The sequence below is a fragment of the Vicia villosa genome, linkage group LG5 (assembly GCF_029867415.1).
Source record: "Vicia villosa cultivar HV-30 ecotype Madison, WI linkage group LG5, Vvil1.0, whole genome shotgun sequence".
NCBI lineage: Eukaryota > Viridiplantae > Streptophyta > Magnoliopsida > Fabales > Fabaceae > Vicia > Vicia villosa.
Window position 1 is genome coordinate 142,601,165 of NC_081184.1, and position 14,903 is coordinate 142,616,067.

At 30.4% G+C, this 14,903-nt stretch overlaps 1 protein-coding gene across 1 annotated transcript; it reads right to left on the minus strand.

Annotated features, from left to right (window-relative positions):
* Positions 1-276: 276 nt before the first annotated feature.
* LOC131602857 (callose synthase 5-like) lies at positions 277-8,464 on the minus strand. The gene is made up of 19 exons (XM_058875077.1): positions 8,165-8,464; positions 7,773-8,005; positions 7,548-7,648; positions 4,745-4,866; positions 4,562-4,658; positions 4,357-4,467; positions 4,141-4,269; positions 3,943-4,035; positions 3,720-3,811; positions 3,473-3,599; positions 3,197-3,334; positions 3,019-3,095; positions 2,842-2,929; positions 2,129-2,179; positions 1,937-2,044; positions 1,110-1,205; positions 817-915; positions 674-733; positions 277-581 (listed from the first exon to the last, which is right to left on the minus strand). Exons 2-19 carry the CDS (start codon positions 7,978-7,980, stop codon positions 516-518), a joined length of 1,863 nt encoding a protein of 620 aa, XP_058731060.1. The 5' UTR covers positions 7,981-8,005; positions 8,165-8,464; the 3' UTR covers positions 277-515.
* Positions 8,465-14,903: the final 6,439 nt, after the last annotated feature.

The following is a 14,903-nucleotide window of genomic DNA, read 5'->3' on the forward strand; positions in this document are numbered from 1 at the left end:
TTAAAGCAATCAGTAAAGAACAATTTCTCACAATTTAAATTCATTTCAATATACTGGTTACTTATATTTTCATTTTACCTAGCCTAAAACTTCCCACCAAGGGTACTAAATAACAGGAACACTGTACCAGAGGACTTCCAACATACCAAATGCATCACTCTTGTAGAAACCTACTCCAATTACTCAAAGCAGCGTAAAATCAAATTATCAAGGATAACCCCGTCATTTTAGAACATATGACATTATGCATTTTCACATATTATTGTTCCTTCTGCATAAAGCAAAGAGAGTGTGTGTTCCTAAATTATTGTTCCTTCTGCATAAAGCAAAGAGAGTGTTCCTAAACTACTGTTCCCTTTGCATTAATGAATGAAAAGTATTGGCAAAACTCCATACCTAATGTTCACAAGCAAATGCATTCGAGAAACTGTCTAGCAATTCTTCTCGACAAGTAGACATGGAAAAGACAAAAATATATTCAATGGAAAACAACCAGAAGCAATAAACTCAGGACATCACAACAAATACTTCTCAACCACAGTTCGGCCAAACTTCTCTTGGACATCCCTTGGCGTTTCAATCTGGAGCAAACAAGCAGTGTCAAATAAAATGTCACAGATAATAAGTTAATTGAAATGCTTGCTAGCAACATGGGCAAAGATGGGTTACTAACCGCATTAAGCGCTTTGAAGACAGCCTTAACTGTATTATGAGGATTTCTTGAACCAACAACCTGTGACGACAATAAAAATTAGAGCAAACACTAAAATTGTAGTATCATGATATCATCTTCATCTTTTTTGGTCAGTCTGTTACCTTTGACTTGACATTCTTAAAACCACCTAAATGCAGTATGGTTTGGACTATTCTACCAGCTTTCATGCCAGTTGCAGTGGAAGCAGGCCAGAGATACACCTATTGAATAATGCAGATAACAAGTATAAGACATACATGATAAATAATACAGGCAGCATAACTTCATTCGTTACTCATTTAAAACAAGTAAAACAAAATAACTAGATTTTCTTTTCTTTTTTCATAGCAGACAGAAACTTTATGATATAAAAGGGAGAACTACTACTAGAAGACGGATAAGGAGTTGAGACTACCTTGGTTTTTTTATAAGATGTTTGTATTGCATGTGCAATTGTGTGCTCCTCATGTCGCTCTACATAATGCAAATTCTGAAAGCACTTCTCATATGCCTGATGGTGAAATAAACCAGTAGTTCAATATGCTATTAAAATTCAAAATTCTGAAAACATCAAACTGCATTAAACATAGTGCACATGAGTTTATTTTAAGATAAAACATTGCTCAAACTAAATGTTTTGGCAATGATTTTAAAAGCCAATACTCGAGAATACACAAAAATTAAAACATTATTACTGAAGATTGGATTTCAGATTATGGGAAAGTAAATTCACTTGGTGATTCAAAAATTCAGTCAACTCATTTGGAGAAATTTTTATATTACACTAGTAAAATACCCGTCAGAAAACCAGTTAATACAACGTTTGCAACTCAAGAGTTATGAAAAATAAAAAGTGGAAATATTTAAGATACAGTTCATAATAATGGACAAAATATATTAATTGATTTGGTTTCGAGCTTGTTGAAACAGAAAAAGTTTGAAGAAATTGGTGTGCAATGCATAAAGCATGAATAAGGTTTTGTGGAAAGAATCATAATGCAGATGTTTTCTATTGAACATTTATGACCATAGCCTACATCAATCTAACATCATAGCATCGGCCAAAGAACAGTCCCCGGTATAAGAGCAACTATTAGGAAATGAAGCAGAAATAGATCCATATATTTTATGGTGGGTAATGAAATTAAAAAAAAAATCTAAATTGAACACAGAACGATTGAAAAAAATAATACAGTTCCAAACCAGGATGACTTGAAAGACCTAATAAGATATTGTCAGTACCTTTTGGAGGGCAACTGGAACTGCAGGGCCTTTGGCTTTTGCAAAACCAACAACACCATTATAGTTGCCACATGCTAACATAGCAGTGTACTTGACAACTTGTCCTCCCTAAATCAAGAGATTTGAACCAACATAAGAACACATGAGAGCAATTGGGAAAAACATAGAAGGAAAGATAAATTTGTAGTTTACCTTTGTAACTTTACAAGTTCGGTTCACATCTATCAATTTTACATCAAAACCCTGGAAAAGTATACAACAACCATAAAAGTTAAAAAAAAAGAAAGAAGTAAAAATGGTAGGTGAGCTTCAAATAAAGCAAAAATAATAATAATACGAGAACATTAGCTTACAAAAATGCACCACATATAGAACATTAGCTTACAAAAATGCAAGACTAAAATGACAAATTTCCCAAAAAATAATCAAAGAAGGACAAAGTATTCAAATTTATATAAACTAAAATCTAAATCAATGAGTTATGGGAACAAAAAACAAATGAAAAAATTCATAAAACAGTAGCCCTACAGGCTGCAGCCCCTGCTACACACAATGTAATCAATCAACTTTCTCTTTTGCGGGCTTTCTCCCTTCTTTATTAATATATTATTTGACCATTCAAAAAAATTCAATCAACAACTAGTGTTTCTGCCATATGACAGGAGGACACAGTTCGGGTCATGAAATCAGCCGCTTACATATGCAAGGAAACACTCTGCCTACAATTGATCCTCCAGAATGGATGTGGACCATGCGGTCATGCAATCCTTCCCTAGACTCCCCCTCCACTACGGTGGGACGAGGCCTACCAAGTTTACTTCGCACATACAGAAGAATAGGTATATTTTCTGAGTTCAAAAAAAAAGTAGCTAGCTAGGTTGATAATTAAAGCAAAAGGCACTAACAATAGTTTTGCCGGAAGATTGTGGGTCAGATATAAAAAAATCGCCATCATCACGCATGGGCCATCCAAGAGAAAAGCAATCAAGTGTCCTGCAGCAACAACAACAAAAATAGTCAAGTAATGAATGATGAAACAAACCAAATCAGTTTCAGTAATAAAATCCTGAAGGAAAACAAACCAGAAATACTCATTTAGATCATCATAGTTGCACCATGCTGAGTGAGAAGCTTTTCCATTACTGCTCTTCTTAGCTTCCTGGATTGATCAAAACATGGTTATTAAAATTTTGCAAGTCTTGACAGGGAACATAGGTTCTTGAGAAATTACAACAATGTCCATGAGAGACAAATTCACACCTTTTCAATTACTCGGTATATGGGTGTGATAACCTTTCGTAGGAATGCCTCATCATCTCCGCCATAAGAAGGCTTGATATTTTCGCCAGTGACAATGCTGACATTTCCAGCCAATAAACCATGCAGTTCATATGCCATCTGATGTCATACTTGGCCATTGTTAGCAAATGCACAAATCACTAACAAATTTAAAGAAATTAAAGAAGAGAAAATATTACATTTGTGAAGATATAACGGCAGAAGATATTGTGAATCGTATGGTATATTTGTACTCACATTGTGAAATATATAGCATAGACACTCTGGCATGAAGCGGACATTGGATGCTTCACCCCAAATGAGAAGATACAAGCCCATATAAAGCAACTTCCTCTGCTGTATGTCTGGTTGACCTTGAGGCAGTCTATGTAAAAGAAGACCATAAGCACTTTTTACCATAAAAAATTTCCGGTTTTATTCATAAATTCTAAAGGAAAATAGAAAAGCAAAAATGTCCATTGATGCTGATATTGCTATATCTCACCGCAAACTATGCTTTCGTCCCAAGAATTTGCACCATGTTTTGTAATTCTTAAAGAGAACTTTCATCACAAAATCAACAGCACGGTCATCGAGCTGGAACGATAAAATTAAAAAGAAAGCAGAGAAAATAAACAGGTGAATTCTATTACCAACTAGATTTCTTTTGATTATAGTTTCGGCTTTGTTTTTTCCAGAAACAAAGAAAGTGGGAAACAGTTATGTACCTTGTTAAAAGGCTCGGGTTTTGGGTGTAGCCTTATGTGAGAGTTAGCTAGAAGCAGAATCAAATGTTCTCTTTGATTCCTCACGCTGTCCTTCTGTGCTCAAATAAATCAAATACATTAACAATTGAAGGGGGGCATACAAAAATTTGGTCAGTAACAAATCTTTTTCCTCTCATATTCTGTGTACAAAATACATGCCTGGAAACCAAACATTGCTCTAAGCCAATCAAGCATGTCTAAATCTGCACCTCTCTGCCTCGGTTGCTCAAATGAGTTAGGCCAGTTCAAGCCACGAGTGTTCCAGAGCGCAGAAACAGCAGCCCTAATCTAATAGCATAAGAAAGCAGTTCAAACTCAGTGCTATATCAAGTTTTAAAAAAACACAAAGATTCAATATTAGTCACTCAAGAACACCTCTTCAAACTGCATAATGGGCAGAGAAGCACCAGCAGAATCCAGAGGAAGAATATTATAAGGTATATAAATCTCCGTTTTTTCCTGGACATCTTTAGCAGCTGCCATAATCTACGAACACAAACAATGCCTCCAGATTATACTAAGGAAATGTTAAAATATTAAATGTAAAAAAAAAAGTGAAAGGATATAAATAGAGACTAACCTCAGGAGCTACTTCTTCGACCTTCTCAGTCTTATTAACAGCACAAAGCACTTCAAAGAGCACCCCAGCAGTCTGGTAAGCTTTGCTGAGCTGGGTACTGTAAATTGATTTTGATGTAACACAGTATCCTAATTCCTAACAACTCTTAAAGGAAATTAGAGAGGGGTAGTATTCAGTATTTACCTGTCTTCTTGATCCGCTTGGTCAAGAGCTCTGACATATTGTTGATAGTATTGTTGATAATAAGCCTGGATTTCCCTTGCATCTGTCTTCTTAACTCGAGAGGCAAGACTAGTTGCATTGTCCTGATATTCCAAAAATTATCCAAGTTTAACCGTGTATAATTATTAATCGCTGCTGCTCTTTACAAACTCATTTTCCAAATTTGAAAATGTAAATAAAATTTAAAAAAAAAATCAAGAAAAAGTAAATACTTCCCCGCAAATTACATTTTGCATATATTTTCCTCGACTATAATAATATCAGTTGATAGGAAGAGAGCAAATAATTTCGGAATCTGCTCCCCTATCTGCTATAATTAGAATTTTCGAAGAACCCGATAGAGTTCCTGCAACCATCGTTGTAGGAAGACGAAGCAAGGCATTGAGAATCGAAATCAATTTCTGAGGTGAATATGCTATAGGAGTAATGCAGGGAAACGGGGAGAGTGAAATGCTTTGATGGGAAGACGCCGGAACGGAAAAGAAAAAAATTTGCGCCTTCCAGAAAGAAAAAAAACGAGGGAAATATGTCCTCAGAAGAAGCAGCATGGTTAATTCTAAAATACATGTAGGGTGTGTTTGGTAGACAAGAAATAGGCAAGAGAGAAATAGAATAGAGAGATTAAGAAGAGAAGTGGAGTCTTTCTCTTGTTTGGAGCAAAAGAGAAATAGGGGAAAGAGACCAAAATATCATGGGTCCCACTTATTTTTTCTTCTTCTCATATCTGCGAAGAAAGTAAACAGAAAACCCTTTCTTTTGTGTTATTCCAACCATACCCTTATATCCAATTTTCAACCTACTTGTTATTTTGGTGGATCCTATTATAATGAAGAAAAAAAATAACAATGCCAAGCTTTCTTAAAAACGTGGCAACTAGCTTTCTAAGTTATATTTATATACATGGAGCTGTTGTTGAATTGATTTGATAATAAAAGGGGATGGTTATCTGGTGGAGGAACTTTAATTAATTTAAATGGTAATTTAAATTAATAAATATTTAAATTTATTAAAAATATATTTGAGTCATTTTATAAATTAGTTAATCAAATCCAAATAAAAAATTTAAATTGATTTTTTTATAAATTAATTTATTAACAAATTTTTTAATTATTTGTATATTTTTTAACTAAGGGCACTTTTGACTTTTCAAAAAAAATAACACTTCTTTCTCTTCTATTTCTCTCATCTTTCTCTTATACCAAACAATACCTTAAATCTATTCTATTTCTTATATATTTCTCTCTTCTCACACTCTCTCTCACCTATTTCTCTCTTTTCATTTTCACTCCTCAACCAAGCACACCAGTAATGGGTATTCTTACCTTATTTGTGGTATTTTATATTATATTATTATTCGATTTTGAGTTAAATTTGTGATTTCTATTAATATGAGAAAAGGGGGTAATGCACTTATTTTTACACTGTCAATCAATTACCGCTCATGTATTCAATTAAATCGTTTTTTATTTAATTTTTTTTAATGACATAGCACATTTATAATTTTCTATTGGATGACAGTGTACTACTTTTTAACTCATAAATAATATATTTATGTATTTTAACTTTTTTATTTGTTATTTTATCTTAAAATTATTTTTTTTACTTTTTATAATTTTAGTGATATTTATTATGAACCTAATAATTTAGTTATTTATTCATACATTTTATAGAAATTATTTATTTTTTATTAATGTACTTGTATTTTGATTTTTTCTTAAATTATGTATCATATACCGGTACAAATACCCACATCTCATATCATACTCGTATCGTATCTATTTATATATATGCATTATAGGTTGTGTCTTCATCGGACCCAAATAAATATTTTTAAGACTGTGTTTTGTATTGATGGAATGAAGCGGGTCATCCATGCATCCATGATTAGGCCTTTCTATCATTACACCATTCAATTTTTGACCCTATGCCAATATAAGTTGGCGCTATAAATAAATAACCAGTTAAGATTCGGGGGACCTAAATCAATTTTGTTTGTTCAAAATCATCTAATTATTTAATTATAGAGGTGCAAGTTCTACTTAGAAAAAAGAAATAATATCAACTTACACATAAGGTTATAGTATTGTTTTAAATTTATGCCTAGCCTAGCCATTAAGGGTTAGAGATTTGTTTTTTCAGTTAAGATTTATGATCATTAATCATAAATATAATTTTTATACATACAAAATATCTCAAAATATCTCAATGTTACATTTATAAAAATTATTTGTCTTGAAATAAATGTTGATTTTAATTTTTAATATAATTTTAACTTTTACCTTTCAATTATACTTTTTAACATAATTTATATTTTTCTTACATTGCATTAATAATAATTAAAATATACTAATAACCAATAACGATTATTTGGTAAAATTATCCTTCTCTTTCTTTATTTATCGCATGTTTTTATATGCATAAAAGTATTTCGATATACTTTGAGTGTTATTCTTTTTTAAATGATTTACTTTCTTCTTTGGTATCCGTGCCACACTAATTTGCGATTAAATTGCAAACGTGTTTGAACAAGTTTTTACTAGTATTTGTTTTTGCTTTAATTTCTTATTGAATAGTTTATGCATAGTTAATTATAGCAACATTTTGCATGAACAGAACAAACTACTACATTCCTTCCCTTACCTGATCGAGCTTGATGGTGAATTGAATCAGTTATTAATTAAACCAACGCATTCCTTTCCTCACCATCACATTTTAAAATGTTTGAAATTAAAAAAGAGAAAGGAAGAAACGAAACGAAACTTACCCTCTCCAATCTTTGCAGCAACAACGTCTTAAACTGCCTAACACCACGCCCGGTGGAACTTTGATCCAGCCTGTGCGCTTTCTCGAATGCGTAAAACCTACCTGCATAATTTCATTTTCACAAAAACAGTTACATCTCAGAAAGAATACCTAAAATATAATTCAACAATTAACGAGACTTAAATCAAACAGTTAATTCATGAATACGCATATACATTATACATACATAGATAAGCAACTCTAGGACGCTCTGATTCGATCTCGCTCGCGACTCTGAGTATCGGAGAGATTGTAGCGAGTGAAGAAGGCACGACTTCGTTATCGAATACCTCCAACGAGAATGTCGTCGCCGCACCTCTTGACGGTGCTCTCCGCATCTGCACCGATTGTGCTGCTCTCGGCGATTCCGCATTATTACCACCATGAGTAGACATTTTTTCTAATACTTCACCTTATAATCTGCATTCATTCATCCATCAAATCAAACAACGAAGCTATTATAAACGGTTTAGAATCACAGAGAGAACGGTTGTTGAAGACAAATTAATCAATAATTCAAAATTAATAAATCGATTATGAAGAATTCCGATTAATCGATTTCAGGATTAAATAACTTACCTGAATTTTGGCGCGGAAAATCAAAGAATCAAAATGCGGAAGTGGAATTTGGATGATGAAGGAGCGGAGTTTCGTGCGTGGTGCACAGTGTGCGCGATCATCGTTCGTCGATCATGAAGGAATCGTTGAGATGAATGAATGTGAATGGAAAATTGAAGAAAAGTGATGTACGAGAGAAGAAGAAATCAAGAAGATTGATCGGAGATAGAGAGAAAGAAAGAAAATGGAAAGAAGTCAGAGTGATGTGAATCTCTGGAAGAACACCATTTCCGGAGGCGAAGGGTGCGAAAACAAAAAGAGAAAGCGAGTGTAAGAACGCGGGTGCAAATGTGGAATGCAATGCAATGCATTTAGTGGAACTCTTTTTTCCTATTCTTTTCGCAATCCATGCATTGATTTTTATTAAACTAACTAAACACTTATTTAATTCATTTCCTTATTTATAGTAGATTATAATAATAATTGTTTTTATCATGAAACTTATTTATTCTATGCATAAGTATTAAATAGAGATTAATCATTGCAGTTGAGTATAAAATATATATATTTAATTTTTAAAAAAAACTATTTGAGACTTGAATTATAAGTAAATATTATCTTTTTAAGTTCATTGAGTAATGAATATATCTGGTTTTTATATTTGTTTCGGATGGAGTATGTGATAGTAAGTTATTGCTTTAGATGGAAGGCGTAAACCATTTGCAATTAGTTATTATCATTTTTTTATTTTTTTATTAACAATCATCTATAAATATATAAATTTAAAGGAACCAAAAGTGCATGTCAATCTATATTACTATATAGGTTTATATCTCTCCTAAGTTGGAATATGTATTAATAAAACATAGGTCCAACATGGAAAAGTATTAAAAAATAAAAAGGTAGTGGAATGCATCTCTTTGTTGAGAGGTGTTGAGCACAGGAAGTTAGTGGCTGAGATTTGATTGAAGTTTTTCTTTGATGATAGGCAATTGAATTTTATGTTTTCTTCTTTTATAAAAGTAGGATATGTGCAAGTAAATAGCATATCTATTATCATAGTATAACGGAATTGGATAGGAAAATCAATTGGGGTCCGGCAAAATCTATCATATAAGAAAATACATTGTTCTTGAAATACCAAATATGTCCTTCTTGCCAATGATCCTATCCACGTGGCTAGCCTATTCTTTCAGCTTTCAAAAACCAACTTTTCTATTCCTGCTTTTTTATTTCTTTTTTATTCTCTCTTTTGGCAGTTTTTTCTCTTCCTTCCTTTTTAAAAAAAACATTTATATTTTAATTGTCTCCTTTCCCATCAGCTATGTATATAGGCACTCTTTTTTTTACTTTGCTTGCAATTATGGTTTTGCTTCTTTCCATACAAACCATTCTTTGTAAAATACATTACCTCTCTCTTCAACATCATTTCTCAAACTAAACCCTTCTTTGTAAAACTGCAATTATATCTATTTAGAAATTTTATTTTAAAAATAAAAATAGTTAAAATTATATGGACATAATATTTTTTTTCTAGAAGATAGAGAGATTTTAGAAATAAATACAAAATGAAAAGATACCAATAATAAATTATTTGTATTAAAGATACTATTTAATTTCTTAAAAATTAACTTCAAATATATGTACATTCAGATGATTTTTTTTAAAAATGAAAAATAATTTAAAGATGTTTTTATCTTAAGTTAAAACACCGTTTTTTTAAAATAACTATATGGTATATGGTAGTATTATGCTCTACTAATATTATGTATTTAGAGAATCAATTAAAAATAGATAAAATTTAAATACTTGAGTACATGAGCACATGCTATTATCTACTATGTTTTATTATACTGGTTCCATAATACTATGCTCCTTCAATTATAATGGTTCTATGGGTATGACAATACTATGCTCATTCAACAATTTTTTTTTATATTAAAGTTGAAAATAAAAAAAACTGAAACTCTTAAGAATATATTTTTGAACTAAATTTACCTAATTGCTTAATTATTATTTTTATAATTAGTCTTAAAAATATTTTTTCACATTTATTCAATTAAACACTTAAATATAATTAATTATTATAAAGTTTGAATTTATAGTAAGATATAAATATTATTTTGCTTCATCTATATTTAAAAGTTTTATGTGTTTACTATTCATGTTCCTATAGCCTACTGCTTATTTTTTATATAGTTATGATATAAGTGCAAGTGTAGTACAGATATATGTACTATATTTATAAATTGCTCAGTCGTATCAACTTAAATAGGATAATACGAAGTTATAGCATTGGTAATAGTTATATACTATTGACAAAATAATCATGTACTAATTATTTTTAATTTTTTATTAAATTGTATTTATTTTAATTAAAAGTAGGTAAATTAAACTTTTGTAGATATTTTAGATTTCATTGATAAGATAAAACGTTCTAACAAAATAATCTGAAGAAATTAAAATTGGAAATTAAATCCCTTCATTTTTTATTTTTCTATCCATAAATATTCTTCTTTTTATTTGTAAAAAAAAAAAGAATTTCAAGATAGAGAAAGGATGAGGAATAAAATAAACATATAAAAACAAACTTTTATATATATATATATATATATATATATATATATATATATATATATATATATATATATATATATATAGATTTTTATATTGTAACAACTTAAGAGAACAAATATTTGCTTTAAAGTTTATCCATAAAATTAATTCACGTAATCCGATGACCTTATTTTATGATTGAATATTGATTTTCTGTAAACTATTACTAGCATGAAACTTGAGAAAAAAAATTAAAATTACATGTAAAATAAAGTTTAAAGTTAAACAATTTTTAGATTTATGATGATTAATATTTTAGAACATTTTAATATTGTCTCATTCAACCATTGAAGTGTTTGAAGGACAACACTCTTAATGTGATTTAATATGTTTTAATTATTAGTATTATTATTATCATTATTAATATATTCCTATTTAAATAATTTATAATAAATAAAATTTAATAAGGACGGAAAGATATTAAACTATTAATAATTATATTTATGTTTTTATTTGACACACAAACTAAGACAATCTAAAATTTAATAATTAATTTTTCTATTAATATGATGAAGCAGATTTGAAAGTATCACATAAAGACAACATTAAATTTTATTTATATAATTTTTTTATTTAGTTTAATTTAAAAACATAAAATTTTACTGTTGAGCCAATTTTTCTATAAACAATATCAAAAGAAAAATAATTTTAATATAGGTAAAAAATGTATAACACTTTAATTTGATTTTATATTAATATATTATTTACTTAATATATGAGATTGGTAGTAAGTGATTTTAAGGTCAATAATTTTTGTCGCAGAATAAACTTAGCCAACAAACATTCTTATTTAAATAAATAACTTTATACCTGATCATATTTAATTAATATTTTCTTACAATTTTATATTTTAAAAAGAAAATAATATATAAGAAAATTTACGCTTCTAAAATAAAATTAATAATATTTTTTAAGTTAGTTTTATGTATAAAATGTGATAAAAAAATAAGATTGTGTTTTACTAAACCTTTTGTACACGGGAATATGAAGTTATTGATCGGAATATTGATTATTAACGGAACATGAAGTTACTGATCAAAATATTGATTATTAACGGGAAATAAAGTTACTGATCAAAATATTTTTTAAGGTACACGAGGACATGAAGTTATTGACCAAACTAATATTTGTACACGGGAACATGAAATTATTGATCAAAATATTAATTATTAACGGGACATGAAGTTACTGATTAAAATATTAATTATTAACGGGACATGAAGTTACTGATCAAAATATTTGTTAAGGTACACAGGGACACGAAGTTATTGATCAAACTAATATTTGTAGACGGGAACATGAAGTTATTGATCAACATATTGATTATTAACGGGACATGAAGTTATTAATCAAAATATTTTTTATTAATTATATATTTAATTATTATTTTTTCATGGATAACCAAATATTTTTTTATTAAAAAATATACATCTGAAATAAATGCGCGTCCCGTATCAGAACCCGTGCGAACGCACGGGTTTGTTACTAGTTGATCTGGAACACACAAATTGATTCAAACAAGAGTCTATAATTCCTTCTTACATTGGTGAGGGCTATCATCAATAGCAACAACGATATGATAGATATAACGCCTCATTTTTAATTAGTTTATTTTAAGTAATTTATTGATGAATTATTTGTGACTTTGTGTATTTTATTTGATTGACGGGTTGTGGTACTTAAATGATCATATGGAGTAGAAGCTAGTTGGAATAATTTAGAATTATTTTGATAGTTAGATAATAAGAGCTTATTTAAGTTAATTAAGTAAATACATTAGAAAAATAAAATAATAAAAAAATAAGAGTGTATAGGAAAATTTAGGGTAAGGTTGGAATTAAGAGAATATCCTAATTAGAGAATTAAATTTTCTTTTATTAGGAGGAGAGTGTAGAGCAGGAATTGTCAGTACGTAAAAACTATCGGAGAATTGGCAAAGAAGTAGGAGAAAAAGAGTTTTAAGAGAGAGATTTCATTGCTTGCTAGAAAAATCAAAGTAAGGGGAGATGTGATTCTATATCGGGTGTTAAAGCATTAGGGGTAGATGGATGGACCCTTAATCTCCTTAGGAGTTAGGATTGGGTGTTTTATTCCTAAATTTTAAATTTGATGTCATGATTATTGTTATATGTTGATTGTGATGAATTGTGTGGTTGTTGTTGAGGAGCTTATGTCATTCTGGCTCTATTGATATAAAATTCGTGTGAATTGATGTTAGAAAATTATGTATATTGCATATGTGTGTTCCACCATTGTTGAATGTAAACAGTTTTATAGATATGAGTATTTCTTGAATTGGCGATCAATTGTTGTGTTGATTAATATAATTAGGGCTTAATAAGAGTCGGGTTTGATCCTAAGTAAAAAAGATTTTTAAATAAGTTTTTTGTGTTAAGGAGTGTTTGGGTGGTTTTATAATAGTAAAAGGTTTTCCATGTGCGTTAAAAAATGGCTTTTTGGCAACAAAAAAAAAACAGTAGTAAGAGTCGACCCATGCATGCTAGGAGTCAACCCTAAACCAACTGAAAAGAAATTTTAGAAAAACTCCACAATATGAGTCAACCCATGTGTGGTGGGAGTGAACCCATAGCTGACAGGAGTCGACCCATGGAGGTTGGGAGTCGACCTTAAACTCGCAGAATATTTGTTTTGTCTTTTGTTGCATTATCCGACGATTTTGAGCATAACTTTTGATCTGTTAGTCCAAATGAGCTTTCGTTTGAAGTATTGGAAATCTAATGCAATTTACCATCAAATGGAATTAGTTTCAGAGGCTGAATGTGTCGTGATAACATGAATAATTGATGAGAATTATGTGTATTTGTTGATGTTATCTTGTGATGATGTATGCTAATGAGAATGTTAATTATAATTGGTTAACAATGTACGTGTTGAATATTGTTGATGTTGTTATAATGGTGTGGTTATAATAATATTGTGTTGAAGATGCTTATATGTGTCGATAATGAATTGTTGAGTATGAATAATTGTGGTGATTGTTAAAGATGTTGCATATTTAATTATACATATGATATGTTTATGTTGATTTTGTTGTTGGTGGCATACACGATTAGAATAGGGGCCAATGTGTATGTGTTGTTGTTGCATGCTGAGAGTCTGTGCATTCATGTTGTTGAAACTTCGAATTTTTTTGGTGAGCCTCGACCCTATAATGATGGATGGAGTGTGAGTAGCTAATTCCTATTATGGGGGATTGCTGAAGTGTTACCTATGGTGATGGCGGTAATTTTGGTGTGCTCTGGTTCTAAGATGGAATATGATCCTGTGGTGGGCATCAAGGAGTGAGATAAACCTGAGTGTTCATATTTGATACCACATACATGTCGAGTCGGTGTTGAGTACATTGCATAAGTGTTGCATTTGTATTGATTGTTTTTTATGAGTCATTTGGATGACAATACTTAATATATTGGTATTGATTGAGTAATATGTATGTTGTTGTTATGTGTTAATCTACTCCCGCTTGCTTTCACTGTTAACTGTTGAAGTCTATTCTCACCCCTTGCTTTAATGCTTGCCACCTTGGACAACTTCTGGAGTAGCATTGTTGGAGTAAGTAGAAGATATCTCTTGGAGTACGACTTCTGTTGGTTTATCGTTTTATTAGTATGGTCTTGCTTTGATCATGTAACATTAGGATGGGAATGTTTGCTTTCATTGGTTTCATTATGCTTGAATTTCCTTTAAGTTGATTTCCTTGTTTTTTCGAAGTTAATAATTGATCTGCTGAATCATGGGATATTTGTTGAGAGTTGAATAATGTAACTCTTCCTTTTGCTTATGTTATGAAAGTTGGAGTTTATGAGACTAAATATCATGAGTTGAAATATCATTTTATTTGTTTTGTTAATGATTCCACTGCGATGATATCCTAGGTGAAGGTGAGCATGCGATGAACATGATTTAATTGTTATGTTTAACTCGTGTTACGGAGCAGACTATGTTTGATTGTGTGTGACACCCAAAATGGTTGCATTTTGTTTAAATAAATTATATGATAAATTGTCTGTGGGGGTTTAGGGTGTTACAAAGTGATATCATAGCATGTCGGTCTATCCGACCAGGTTTTTGTATGATTGATTGTTCCTTAGTATGCGAGATGTGTGATAAATATTGTTGGTAC